This window comes from Xyrauchen texanus, chromosome 32 (assembly GCF_025860055.1).
Source record: "Xyrauchen texanus isolate HMW12.3.18 chromosome 32, RBS_HiC_50CHRs, whole genome shotgun sequence".
In the NCBI taxonomy this organism is placed as follows: Eukaryota; Metazoa; Chordata; class Actinopteri; order Cypriniformes; family Catostomidae; genus Xyrauchen; species Xyrauchen texanus.
In genome coordinates this window covers 8,945,439-8,960,315 of record NC_068307.1, presented here as the reverse complement: position 1 = coordinate 8,960,315, position 14,877 = coordinate 8,945,439, and the positions used below count along the sequence as shown (strand labels likewise).

Genomic DNA, 14,877 nt, shown 5'->3' with positions numbered 1-14,877 from the left:
CTTGGCTGTTCCCTAATTATAATTAATTAACGGAAAAGTCTCATTACGTTAGGGGTAAAATGCTAGCAGGGCACAGGTTGGTTACTTCGGGTGTTTTTACTGTATATGGGTTACGTTATTGCTGTACTGACATTCAACATATTGGGAGGTTCATACTGTAGACAGCTGAGCCTGTCAAAGAACCCACTCGTCCTCCTCAGGGCATGCATGCTATATAAAAGTGTGGATGTATCAGAAGCATTAATAATGGCATGTTGTTTTACCTTGACACTAAGATGCTAAAATGTTGATAGTGAACGAAATAGTAGTAAGTTCCTGTAAAGGCGCTTATGGGATTCCTGTCTGCCTGAAGTGATTTTGGCTCTTTGAAAGAGTATGAATGAGTAATAAGATGATGCTGGGAACCCTGAGCAGACTCTGCCCTCTCTGGCAGTTTGTTTCTGGCTCATCTCCATCTTCTCTCCAGGCCTCAGACTGTTTTTATTTCTAACCACCTGGACTCTGTTATGATTGGAATGATGGTAAGGATGAAGGGCATTTTTGAGATCTCTCTTACACTTTCTATTCTTTTTTTCTCGGTCTCTTTTCAAATTCGCCTATGCAGACTCACACAGTGCAGGGGGAATTCACTAAGATTTTGCGCCCACTGATTGCATTTTTTATCTGCATGCTTTGTTTGTAACACCTGATTCACTAAAGGATTATACAAATAATGCAACAGCTAGAAAATCAGTACTGAAAGCAGTTTAAATGGCACAATCACCCTAGTTTACGGGTTGGTACTGAGTCCTCGGTTGTGAAGAATACCGCAGACTAACACGATCTGGCATACTTTACCAGGACTGTATATCATAATTTATTGTCAGCATGTTTACATGCACTTTTAAACTTTGATTTCTGTTTCATCTTTTTAAAATGTCCCAAAAATGCTTTAGTCTGATTGAAATCGTTCCAGTACGATTTTTGCAAAGTCTGACTTGCAGTCCAAGAGAATCTGATTGTAGCTCGGCTTCGTCCAGCATGTATACATGTTATCAGACCACAAAAACCACAACAGACCACAGACCAAAATCAGACAAAAAAAAAGTGTTTAACATTTACACATTGTGGCATGTATATTCAGACGGACAGATAAAGACTGTAGCTTGACTGTGCAAAAACCAGCTGTAGCTCTGTTATTACGGTGAATGTAAATGTACTGACTGATCCACTCACCTGATACAAGTTTCGCAATATGTATCTCACGATTTATTATTTCGGGATGCATCTAGATATCATAATTGGATCACAATTGAATCCGAATGCCTCTCTTCCTCGCCTCAAAGAAGTGGTTCTGACCGGACTGAGAAACACTGTTCTTGGAGTTTGCACTTACTTAGATGATACGCTTCATCATTGTTGAACTGATAGACATGATATGGCTACACACATACAGTAGATCATACAAATATCAATATTGTGGAAAAAAATATTGTTATATATAGATACATCATTGTATCGGCACAGCCCTTATCTGTAAATCCAAAAAATGTCTCTCAACTTCCTACTCAACCGTACAGCGCGTCAGATATCTCTTTTTAATAAAATTTAATTTACAACTTGCTTCCTGAACTAGTACATGTTATTTGTGCTATTTTATGTTATGCTATTATTACATTAATCTATTATAAGCCTAATTTATATAGAAAGGACAAAGAAGACATGTTTGCATATAAAATGACTCACAAAACAGCCCTATTTCCACGCATGTTTCTCCTGCGAGTGATTTGTGAGTAAGATGCAGGGATTTGCACCAAAATGCCATGTGCTATACTGTTTAGTGAAATCGCCCCTTAGTGTTACAATCTGTTTTAGCCCTTCTTGAATGAGTGACACGAAGAGGAAGAATATGTAGTTTTCCCTTGGGGTGGATGAGGTGCTTTGGGCTCATGCAGCAGATGGCAGCCTGTGTGTGTATGTGTATGCATATTTGATAATGATCATATCAGTATGTTGTGAAAGAGTTTGTTCCACTTGATCCATCTCCTGTTAATCTGTTTATTTCATTTCACACTTAAAACCTTTTTTGATCTATGCAAAAGTGACAAAGAACATTCGGTTTATAATATCTAATTGATTAGACCACAAACCATATCTGATATTTGATCACATTATTCCAGACTCACTATTTAGCTTAGTAGAGCGCAGAGAGAAACGGAGCATTGTAATGGGTTGAGGTATTTGGCATGCTCCAGTCACCGATCATGTCCCTGAAATTGCCTTTTTTTTTGCAAGTAATAGAGGTTCTTGCTACTTAGACCACCCAAGGCATGTGAATTATAGGGCATGGCTATGCATTTGCATAATGGAGGAATAAACAACTAAACTAAGTATGGTTTCTGGAAGGAGGGGTCTGTCGCTGACTTTCCAAGTGTGTATACAATTATTCAAGGCAGAGAGAGAGAGAATACAGGAGGACTGGGAAAACTGTTGGTCCTCTGAAGTCAGGTTTTGACAGATGTACTGGTGCAGAGACACAGAGCTGCCAGAGCATTGATGTACAGCCAGAGCAGTATTAGTTAAAGGGATAGGTCAGCCAAAAATAAAAATTCTGTGATTTATTTATTTACCCTCATTTTGTGCAACTTTCTTTCTTCTGCTGAATAAATAAGAAGTTTTTATGAAAAATGACTAAGCCTCTCATTTTAACCATTCACTCTCATTGTATTGGAAAAGGATGCAATGAAACTGAATGGTGATTGAGGCTAACATAACTAACATTCTGACTAGCATGTCCTTTTGCTGAAAGAAAGAAAGAAAGAAAGCCATATGGGGTTTAAAATGACATGAGGGTGAATAAATTCTGATATAATTTCTTTTTCCGGGTGAACTACCACTTTAAAGTCTGTTTTTCCCCGTCCCCTTAACAGTCAAACACACTTCAACAGTCTGTTCAGGAGTGCATATCATCTTGGGGTTCAGTGACCCTTTTGGAAAACAGACCGACCAAAACCAGTCCTCACTGTCTTTTTTTGCTAGCTTGGGATGTTGGTGTTGTCTTCATGTGTAGGTGTTGGCGTAATATGTCGCTGGCAGCAGTAATGCTGTTTTCAAAATCTGTGAAAAAAGCCATTGGCTCTAGGGAATGCTAGTGTCAATGGTAAATGTAGGCTAGCTGAAAACCTCCGCACACATTGCCCACGCCTGCATTAGTTATCACAGCAGGCACATACTGAAGCACACAAATGTGTGAAAGAATTTATGATATTCATGATTATTGGTAATATTTAATCAGTTGATTCATTAGCTTTGGTTGATTCAAATTGTGCGGTTTAGTGAGGAGAAGTGTGATGTTACTTTTCTAAGTGATCAGACTTACGATTTTACCTAATGGATGATACAAGTGGCTTACTGTACATCAAAGGAGGGACCCGAGGCATATCTACCGACTAGAAAATCATAGACTTAGTGGACCAGTAAGCAACCCTAGCAATGCCCCTAGAGACGCATAGCAACATGCTAAAAACATCTCCGAACACCTTAGCAACCACATAGCAAAGCTCTAAATGTCCAAGTTATGTCCATATATATTATGCAGTAAAGTTCCTAAATGGTTTATTGGTTTTCTTTTCACAGGTCAGAAGACGTGACTGAAAGTGTGCAAGTCAGAAGGAAGCTGGGACGGTAGGGGTCAGCCAATCGGAGGTGAGAGATGAGGACACAAGGGCAGTGGGCGGTACTGGCAGTGTTGTCAATAATCTTGCTGTTGTCAGATGAGGCAGCTCCAATTGAAGTCCCACTAGACCGTAAGTCATCATTACAACTCAAATAATCATAACTGTTTTTACACTGCAAAAAAAATATATATTTTCTTATTCAGTATTATTGTCTTGTTTTGTAAAAATATCTAACCATCCTTAAAACAAGATACATTGACTTGAGAATAAAAATGGCATAAGATATTAATTTGTGTTTGTAATGAGGGCAATTCTGAGGAAAAAAGAAAACAAGACTTAATGCTGAAGTGTGTAATTTTTTCCACCTCTAGTGGCACCGAACCGGAATTGCAAAAATAAACATTGTTTTCAAAACAGCTTTCTGAATTCCTACCGTCTGCCATTGATCGATCAAACAGATAGTCCCGCCCCAACTCACACCATCGGTTAGAGTTAGTGTTGTTGTGTAGGGTCCAGACAGGTTGCTAAAAACAAAATTTAACCTAATGAATGGCTTACTTAAAGCTGTCTCTGCATATTAAGCTGGAACAGAAGACATTATTTTAAAACCGAAAAAGTTACACACATTAGCTTTAATATCTTGTTATTTTGCTTATAAAGTAAATGTATTTTGTTGTAAGAATGTTAGATATTTTTACAGGAAAACAAGACAAATATACTGAAGAAATATCACAATTTATTTTTTTCAGCTCCATAGTAAGCTTGTACCACTTTAACGCACACAACATAAATTATAAACACTCACTGCACCTATGTATGTTTTTGATGAGGTTCTCAAACCACTCGTTAAGAATGTAATGGGATGTAATAGTAGTGACATCCATTTACAACTGTACAATATTTTAAAATATCAGAATTACGTTGATTGCAGACAACCAATTCACCTAGAGTGAGTCTGGTTGAATCTAACACAAAGAAACCAATAAATCACTCTCCCTTCTGTTATCTAGTTGCATCTGTTTCCATAACAGTAGCCTTCCAGATTTGGCTTTAGCTCTTATGAGAAATGATTTGAGAGTGCATGCAGAGAGAGAGACAGCCCAGAGGCGCTCAATGCTCACTGTCTTCAACAATAGAGGGAGATTCGTTCTGACCAGGAGCTGTCAGCAACCCCCCCCGTTATATTCCCAAGGCACCATCATTCGCTTTTTCCTCTCTGTTTCTTCTCATTTTCCTTTATTCTCACATTCAGTCTTTTGCATCTTCTCTCTCACTTCCTCTTTCTCTGGTTTTTACTGCAGTCTCTCATCCCGACTGTGTGAATCTCTATTGGTCTGTGTAGATAGAATAGATTGGAGCACCGATCCTGCCTCTGAGCACTTCATAACACCCCTCTAACCTCTTGACCTCTCTGAATGTATCAGCAGCATGGGCTACTGGGAGATGACATCTGATCACACTATTAGTGTTAGGTTATGTCTTCATTTGGACACTTATTCTCTGTCTTTAGTCCTGGTGCTTGTAGGATATGGCACATTAGCACCGTCTGAAATGGGGATCTTCAACCTTTTCAAGGCCAAGAAGAGAGAAAGAGACAGAGCAGGGACCCCCTGTTCTCTGCAGTATTGTATAATAATTAATTAATAAATTTTTGCATTTTAAGCCTGGCCTAAAATAACGAAGTACTATGTTAATGTATATATTTACATACTTTGTTATGATGCTAAGATTGCAAAGATGTACAGAGTCATTTACTTGAACATTACATTTTAATTTTACTTTATACATTTTAATATGGGAGGGAAAATGAGAGCGTTTACATGCATGATCTTACAGCGATTATGCAAATAAGCTGACAACGGATTCCTTAACGGCTTAAGCTTAAACCGATCGGTAAATTTAGTTTTTAACGCATTACACTGATTTTGCACTGCATGTAAACACATTTACCAAAGTTTTTATCAAATGTGCACAAATGCACAAGCCTGTTTACGTTTTGATATCAAAAGTAGAGAGCAACTTGATTATTTTAAATCTCTTGCAAACGTGGTTTTCTTTGCATTGTCCGATTTTTTTGATAAACTGATTTTTGGTATTTATCAGCGTACTGGTTTGCATGTAAACACGCTTAATGAAACATTTAGCTGAACTTTAGATTCTTAACTTTAGCTTAGGTTGAAGTTAACTTAATATTGTAATTTTTAATTTGGTTTTATTCAAACCGACTTGCTGTGCATTGAAGGTAAACATTTTACAAGTTCATGGATTCCTTAAAAATGTAACCCATTGACCAGTTGATCTTCAGAAACACATTTTTGATTAATGCATAATGCATTAAGAAATGAACTAATCTTCAAAACTTGAGCTTTCTGTTTTGACAATAGATCAGATCAATGTATTTGACGTAGTTTTTCATGTATTGCCATAAAGTGCCTGGATTGTCTTTCAATCTCCAAAATGCTTCTACAATCTATTTAGGTGTTACTAGATTGCGTTTGGATAGGATCAGGTGACATTGCATGTATGTGACTTTTAGCATCTCTCCATTATCTCCCTAATGACCCTTCACTCTCCAAATGCCTCCCTCCCAACACGATTTCTATTGACAAGGGTTGTCATCAGCTCCCAGCTGACCTTTGACCTCATCACACATCCGCTCAAACACACTAACACATATGTTGCTCACGATGCCCCATCCCCCGTGACCTTGCATATGTGCTAGTGTTATGATTGATGCCATGTGATGAATGGCATAGAGCCAGAGATGCACCTGTCGCTCTTCTATGAAAGCACTAGGGACACACGGATAGTTCTTGGAAGAGGGTGCTATAACCAGAAAATGAAGGTCATATTTCCTTAATTAGCTAGGCACAAAAGCGAAACCCAGTTTTGAGTCCTCCAAGAACATACATCACAATGATTGCGGTTATTATCATATGTGAGAGAACCCCCAACAGGGACTGTCATTTTAACAGACAGACAAAGGAACACAGTCAAAGATTAAATATGTTACCACCTGGGGGATGAAAAATGCACAGATTATGATTCGCTAATGTGACAATGCAGTGATTCATCTTTGCTGTTATGTACTGCTTTTTTAGAATTGTCCTAAAATTAATCTCTCTCTCTCTCTCTCTCTCTCTCTCTCTCTCTCTCTCTCTCTCTCTCTCTCTCTCTCTCTCTCTTTTATTTGCAATTTTCTCTCTGCTTCACCTGCGACCAATAAACAGGTAAGTATATTTGTTAATTTCTTGGTGTTACTGTATTAACCCTTTGAAGTTTGGTCAGATCTTTAAAGGAACAGTTCACCCAAAAATTAAAATTCTCTCATAATTTACTCTCCCTCATATCATCCCATATGTGTATGACTTTCTATCTTCTGCTAAACACAAATTAAGATTTTTAGAAGAATAGTTCAGCTCTGTAGGTCCATACAATGCAAGTAAATGGGTACCAAATTTTGAAGCTCTAAATTGCACATAAAGGCAGCATAAAAGTAATCCATAAGACTCCATTGGTTAAATCTACATTTTCAGAAGTGATATGATAGGTGTGAGTGAGAAACAGATCAATATATAAGTCAGTTTTTACTATAAATTCACCTCTTTGCACAGTAGGTGGTGATATGCACAAAGAATGTGAATGGTCAAAAACAATAGAAGAAGAATTTAAAAGTTAATGTGGATTACTTTTATGCTGCCTTCATGTGCATTTTGGAGCTTCAAAATGTTGGTACCCATTTACTTGCATTGTATGGACCTACAGAGCTGAAATAGTCTTCTACAAATCACTGTGTTCAGCAGAATAAAGAAAGTCATACACATCTGGGATGGCATGAGGGTGAACCTTTTGGTTGAACTATCCCTTTAAGAGCTATTTTTAACCATTCAGGGTGTCCAAACCACCATGGGTGATTACATTTGTCCCTTTCCCATAATTCAACATGTTTATTCCCATAATTCAACATGTTATACAGTACCTCTGGATATTTTCTATTGCAGCCGACACATGCTTTACTCTCTCAAAGTTCATTTTGGAAAATAAAAGGATTGGGAATTATTATATTCATGTTTTGCAGAAAAAAGAAACATTAATGTATAATTTCTCCTTTTGATTTAAAAATCATGCCGCAGAGGGACTTTAAAAGAGACATAGTGCCATGTGTAATAACTGTAGGAAACATATTTTGCTGTTTAGCAGCCATTGACTAATAGAAATGTGATGAGCTGGCTGCCATACAAAGACAAAAGGCAGTAACTACACATTTTGTCATAATGGAGTTATGCCTGCAATCAGGTCTTTTACAGTAGACTTCGATTTGTCCTGCAAGAAATGTATTTGGCTCCACTGTGCTCAGATTCAGAGAAAACAGAGTGAGACTCTTTTATAATCCAAATTGGCCGGACAATCAAAAAGCTCTGAAGTCATTTTAACCGGTTTCTGTTATGCGTAGTTACTGCATTTTGCCTTTGTGGGGCAGAATAGTTGACTAGTTTGAAATTGTAATCATTTTAATAATTTAATCCAAATTATTGTCATTGCTTTGTCTTCATAATAACAAGTCTCAAATAACATGTCTTAATAAATACAAGCTCTCCCATGTACCCTGTTTTCTCTGTCTTTTTCATGTTCCCTTTTTCAACAATTAATGTTTTTGTCTCTCCGCCCCTCCTTGGAACTAACAGCAAAGATCCAGCAAGAGCGTAAGTGCTTCATTAACACAGATTAACTTGCTCATTAAATTAGTGCCTGGTTTTAATACAGTTTACTACATAACTGATCAGATTGGAAATCTAAATATCTCTTTTGACAATTAGAGCAAATAAAGTCCAGAAGAACTTTTTCAAGAGCCTCAATCACAATGCTCAAGAGAGCACATAAGTTAAGTCTGCTACTCCAGATAAATGATCAAGCCCATTATTTATTAAATCTTATTAATATTCTAAAGTAAGCCCTAGAGCATGTCGTTTTGGCAGGCTGTGTCTTTAAGAGGGAGAATGCCTTCAGGGGTTTGTTATCCATGCCAGAATAACCACAGATCTCAGCCAGCTAGAAGTAGAGCAGAGTATTCCAGAATCATGCCGCTAATCATGTACCCAATTTAGTAAATATTGGCAAAGGCAGAGTCTAATATTTACATGGACTGCAATAATCCAGTGACTGACAAAATTCAAAACAAGACTTTGCTATCAGCATGGTTTATAGTCATGGTGATCGATGATATTTTTTTCAATCAGAATTCTGTCCATTTGGGCTAAGTAGTGGCGCTTGCTAAGGCTAGTTGGTTAGCGTAGCCAAAGCATTGACAACGCACGGCCTGGTTGAACTTCCACACTGTTCTTGAGTTTCTGTGGCAGTAACAAACCTCAGTCAGTACTCAAGGGGGCAATAGAGATCCCTTCAGAAGTCTGTGCCATTAAACTGTTATTATTCAGGTAGGTTGCTGTAAACATATTTACTTTAACTTACTTGCTCAGAAATATTCTCTGCAAACTGTTGCTACACCATTACAGTAGTTGAATCGAAAGATAAAATTCAAGGACAGTTCACACTAATGTTTGCTATAGCGCCCCTTGTGGCTACATTGAGAATGCAATGCGTCCTTGCGTGTTATGAATTGGGGTCTGACACACTTTAAAACGCAACTATGCACGAAATTGAGTCCACGGAATGCGTTTTGGACTAAAGTATTAAATATAAGTGCATAACTTGCTTGCCCTGAAGAGTTTGTGCACATAAATAAAACATCAAATTGTGCTACTGGTGGAGGTCAAGTGTGCAATTAATTTTTTAAGACCTTTGATAGGAATCTTTACCTGGCGGATGATATAATGGGATGAAAATCCTGTAGATTTACCTACAGAACAAGACCTAGGGAACAGAATATCATAGAGAATTATAGGTCGCCTCTATTGTCTTGGGCCAACACCCTCACAACCACCCAGAACACCCAAGCAACCATATAGCAACATGCTAAATCAGAAAGCCTTAGCAGTGACAGTACATTGCAACATCCTGGCAACCATGCACAACACCCTAGCATCATAGCAGCAGGTTTTGCACACCAATCAACGTTCAATTCTTTATTTTATCTTTCATTTGCAAATATTTAATGTATGTCACTATAAGAGTGAATGGAACCAAAATTGGTGCTTTGAAAAATAGGGACTTATGTGTAACACTGATTTGAGTGTTCTGCCACAGTGCTGGTCAGATAAGACTCTCTCTCTCTCTTTGTCCTTCCCTCCACCACAGTGAAACAGCCCCCCACCATTGTGAAGCAGTCGCTGAAGGACTACATTGTGGACCCCAGAGATAACATCATCATTGAATGCGAGGCAAAGGGAAACCCAGTGCCAACGTGAGAATGGACGAAACCTTTTTATTCTTTGTACTGTTGAGGCGTCTCGTCCTCTCTCTCTCTCTTCTGTCCTTCTTTCTTTGTCTCCATCTATCGCCACTTTTACATTTCCAGTTTGTCAGCAACCCGGTACTGTTTCAAAACAGAATCTCTTTCTGCAACTCGCATGTACATTTCAAGGTTATTATTGTTAACTAAAACTATTACAAAGATGAGAATTCGCAGTGAAAAAATATTCCTTAACTAAAATACAAACTTAACTTAAACTATGACTTTATATTATAAGTCGAGTGAGTCAATGTATGTATTGTATTTAAGAATGTATTTAAACTTTGTTTCCACTTTGAATTAAAGGAATATTTCAGGTTTAATGCAAGTTAAACTCAAATGACAGCATTTGTGCCATAATGTTGATTACACATAAATTAATTTCACTTGTCCTTCCTTTTCTTTAAAAAAAAAGGAACAATCTGGGTTACAGTGAGGCACTTACAATGGAAGTGAATGGCCTATCCGGAAAAGTTCAAATACTCATTCTCAAAATTATAGACACAAGACGTAGACAGTATGTGTTTAACATGATTTTAGTAAAAGAAAATTGCTTTCTAAACTTTTCTGTGTAAAGTTATCCAATTTTACAACTTGTTTGCCATGACGACGTAACACTGTGAACCCTAAAACGACTAAAAACAGCGATTTAAACAACTTTTCAGCGCAAATAATACACAGGTCTTTACAGAAGAATTAACATATGTAATAAGTTAAGCTATAATGCTTTTTTAAAAATGTATAAGCTTAACATTTTTCTTGTTTTAAGAATGTTTAGATGTTTTTACTGGAAAACAAGACAAAAATACGGACTAATAACAAAACATTTTGGCAAATGGCAAATAAAACTATCCATGCACCATTATAGCTACCTAAAACTAAAGAGAAATTGAAAACCAATTTTTTTTCATACTTTCTCTTCTTCTGTCACTCAGTTCTGTCCTTTGTCCTTCTCTGTCTCAGTCTCCTATCACTTATTCCTCTTCTGTTGCTCTCTAATTAAACCAGACGGCCATTAGCAAAAGCATGACAAAGACCAGCACATTTTTGTGAGAGTGACACCCAATGTCCCAACCTGACTGTGGCACTGCCAGCTTTGTCCACCTCCCCTCCCTCCCTTTTTCACCCTTCTCATGCCATCCGATCTGCTGGGGTACTTACTCTGGCTCTGGTCCCTTGTGCTTGTTTGCATAAAGCAGGCCTGACCAACTCGACACAGAGTGGCCATTCAGACTGCATGTTTTTGTTTGGCTTTACAAAACCTTCCACTCAGCCTGGCCCAGCAAAGCTATTGTGGTCTAATAATGTGCTCAGTTTACTGTTCACGCTAACAGAATATTCAGTAGGTTAGTAAATGGCACCCAGTCAACAACAAGCACACAATCTACTAGTTTTTAAAGTTTGATTTGTTATGAATTTCTTCATTGTTGGCATCAACATGGCTCAACATACATTGATATTATGTCAAAGTCTTTCTCATCATTGTAATTGGCTAAGAATGGAACCTGTTATATAAAGAGCATCAAACTGGCTCACGTCCTGTGTGTAAACGTTCTGTGCAGGTTTCAGTGGCGGCGAAATGGGAAATTCTTTAACGTGGAGAAGGACCCACGGGTCACCATGAGGAAACGTTCAGGAACTTTGGAGATCAAAAGTAGCGGAAAACCGGAAGATTATGAAGGAGAGTACCAGTGCTTCGCCACCAACGACTTTGGCACTGCAATTTCCAACAAAATCCTGCTTCAAGTGTCCAGTGAGGGCTGAGTGAACTCTTTATTCAAATCATATACACACATACAAACACAAACAAGTATGCACAGTTATTCTCATAGTTTTACACAACATGTGCACATAGCAGCAAACAACCCAGAGAGCACATCTCTGAGATATCTGTTTTTAGATCTTTTCATCTGGAAAGAATACAATCTATTTAACATCTGCTAAACATCTTAAAAAGATCAGATTTACAAACATTTTAAATCATAAAAATCTCAAAGACATCTGCTGAATGTCTTACTGACTTCTGTGACATACTTATTGACATACGTCTTATAGACGTTTTGCAGAAGAGCAAAACATTAAAAAAAATACGTCTTCCAGATGTAAACACATATCAAATTGACATATGGGTGATGTATGTGTGCTATCAGGGAACTAAGCAATAGTGCATTCAAAAAAGGAAAATTCTGTCATCATTTACTCACCCTCATGTCTTTCCAAACTTATATGACTTTTGTTCTTGTATGCTGTTCCTTTGTCACCAAAAATGACAAAAAAACCACCATAAAAGTAGTCTATACAATTTGTGCTAAGTTTTTTGAATATGTCATTCAAATGTATAATTTAGCACACCAAGCTATATTATGCTTTTGTAAGACTTGGAAAATAATGCTTTTATGGTGTTTTTTGACTGTCCGTCCCCATTCACTTTCATTGCATTAAAAAGAGCAATTCTGCTGTTTATCTTTTTTGTGTTCATTAAAAGGAAAGTCATACAGGTTTGGAACAACATGAGAATGAGTAAATAGTGACAATTTTGATTTGGGGGGGTGAATTACAGTAATAACCACACAGATTACACAATGCATCACTCTCATAGGGTGATTTATTTACGCTAAATTTCCTGCTCTGTTGCGCTTGTCTCCATTGCTCAGAGTCTCCGCTGTGGCCAAAGGAGGTTCTGGAGCCGGTGACTGTGCGTGAGGGGGCCTCACTTGTCCTGCCCTGCAACCCGCCTCCAGGCCTCCCCCCTCCAGAAACCTTTTGGATGGACAGCTGTGAGTCTTGCTCATCTCTTCCTGGGATTTCTTTATTTTTGTTTATTGTGTAAATTCTAACATACAAGTTATATTACATTCATTTACTCTTCAGTTTACATGTAATTATCACATAAAGAGGTAGACCTTTTCAAATAATAACATGCATGGTAAAAAAATATTAACATTTCCACAATTAACATTGTTGCAAAACTTTTGGGATAATGTACAGATTTTGCTCTTATGGAAAGAAATTGGTACTTTTATTCACCAAAGTGGCATTCAACTGATCACAATGTAGTCAGAACATTAATAAAGTGAAAAATGTCTATTCAATAAAAAGAAAACATTCAGAACTTCTTAAACTACTTCAGAGTTCGAAAAAAGTGGCTTTTTCTTTGCAATTCTTCTCATAAGGCCTGCACCCCTGAGTCTTCTCTTTACTGTTGTACATGAAACTGGTGTTGAGCGGGTAGAATTCAATGAAGCTCTCAGCTGAGGACATGTGAGGTGTCTATTTCTCAAACTACATTCTGATGTACTTATCCTCTTGTTTAGTTGTACATCTGGCCTTCCACATCTCTTTCTGTCCTTGTTAAAGCCAGTTGACCTTTGTCTTTGAAGACTGTACTGTACACCTTTGTATGAAATCTTTGGATTTCTGGCAATTTCAAGCATTGTATAGCCTTCATTCCTCAATGAGTTTCTAGAGAAAGCGGTTTCTTTTTTGCCATTTTTGACCTAACATTGACCTTAAGACATGCCAGTTAATTCTCAAATACAATAACTCAAAAACAAACACAAAGACAATGTTAAGCTTCATTTAATGAACCAAATAGCTTTCAGCTGTGTTTGATATAATGGCAAGTGAAATTCTAGTACCAAATTAGCAATTTAGCATGATTACTCCAGGATAAGGTGTTGGGGTGAAGGCTGCTGGAAATGGGGGCCTGTCTAGATTTGATCAAAAATTACTTTTTCAAATAGTGATGGTGCTGTTTTTTACATCAGTAATGTCCTGACTATACTTTGTGATCAGTTGAAAGCCGCTTTGGTGAATTAAAGTATTAATTTCCTTCCAAACAGCAAAATATGTACATTATACCAAACTTTTGGGCACCAGTGTATATACTGTATATATAGGGTATACATTTAGGGTAACGGTTTTGGTACAGTTTGGCATTTACCATGATTTACCAAAATGCAAAATAAGAATACTCTATTTGGCTACAAACACTTCAACAGGTTTGGTCTTAATAAAAATCATTGTTTTACAGTAATCATAGTTTAACTATGGTATTTGTAGTAAAAACATAGTAACCACAAAATCAACATGGTTACTCTCATGTTTACAATATATAGTAAAATCATGGTTACTATATGGAAACTACAGTATTACTGTTGTAAAACCATGGTGACAGCAGTCACAGTTACTAAAATATTACTATAGGAAAACCATGGTTAATTTTCATTAGGTTCTTTAACAAAAAAACAAAACACCTTTTCTCTAATTACTAAATCAACATTTTGATTAACAACTTAATACCTCCACTATTGCGCTACATGCATCAACATAAAATGCAATTCAAACTCTAGTGCACATATATTCAATATTCAGAAGCTATACAATATAAGCTATGTACTACAGTATGTAGCTATAAAAGAAACTTTGCTAATAAAATGGATACGAGGTATGTTGTGACGCGGTTTGAGTGTTTTAATCATACTTGGAAATCACACATCTTTGTCAGCGGAGTAGGGAAACATATTGTTGGCAATGAACACCTCAATCACTTTAGTTATAGTTTTATGCCTGTTCAAATTAGCACTGAGTGCCTGCTTAAAACTAAAGGGAGTGTGTGCAGTTTCGGGTCATCTGTGGCTCTGTGCCCAGATCTTTTCCCAGTGATTTCAGCGTAATTACCAGTATGCAGCACTCGCATCGAACGATGTCTGCAAGCAGTGCCTTTTTTGTAAGCGTTTTTTTGACCATTGCTGTTGTAATTGACGGCAAAAAGAAAATGTTTTCAGACAGGAGACCTGAATAACGCAGGGG

The 14,877-nt window shown here is 37.3% G+C and overlaps 1 protein-coding gene across 2 annotated transcripts in view; it reads left to right on the top strand.

The window, feature by feature from the left end:
* LOC127626151 (neurofascin-like) overlaps window positions 1–14,877 on the top strand; it is a 106,296-nt gene that overhangs the window by 47,173 nt on the left and 44,246 nt on the right. For both annotated transcript variants that reach the window (XM_052101733.1, XM_052101734.1), the window contains exons 3-7: window positions 3,616–3,785; window positions 8,342–8,359; window positions 9,912–10,017; window positions 11,628–11,818; window positions 12,720–12,842. In XM_052101733.1, coding sequence (XP_051957693.1) covers window positions 3,692–3,785; window positions 8,342–8,359; window positions 9,912–10,017; window positions 11,628–11,818; window positions 12,720–12,842 — 532 coding nt within the window. In that variant the 5' untranslated portion in view covers window positions 3,616–3,691. The remainder of the gene's footprint in view (window positions 1–3,615; window positions 3,786–8,341; window positions 8,360–9,911; window positions 10,018–11,627; window positions 11,819–12,719; window positions 12,843–14,877) is intronic.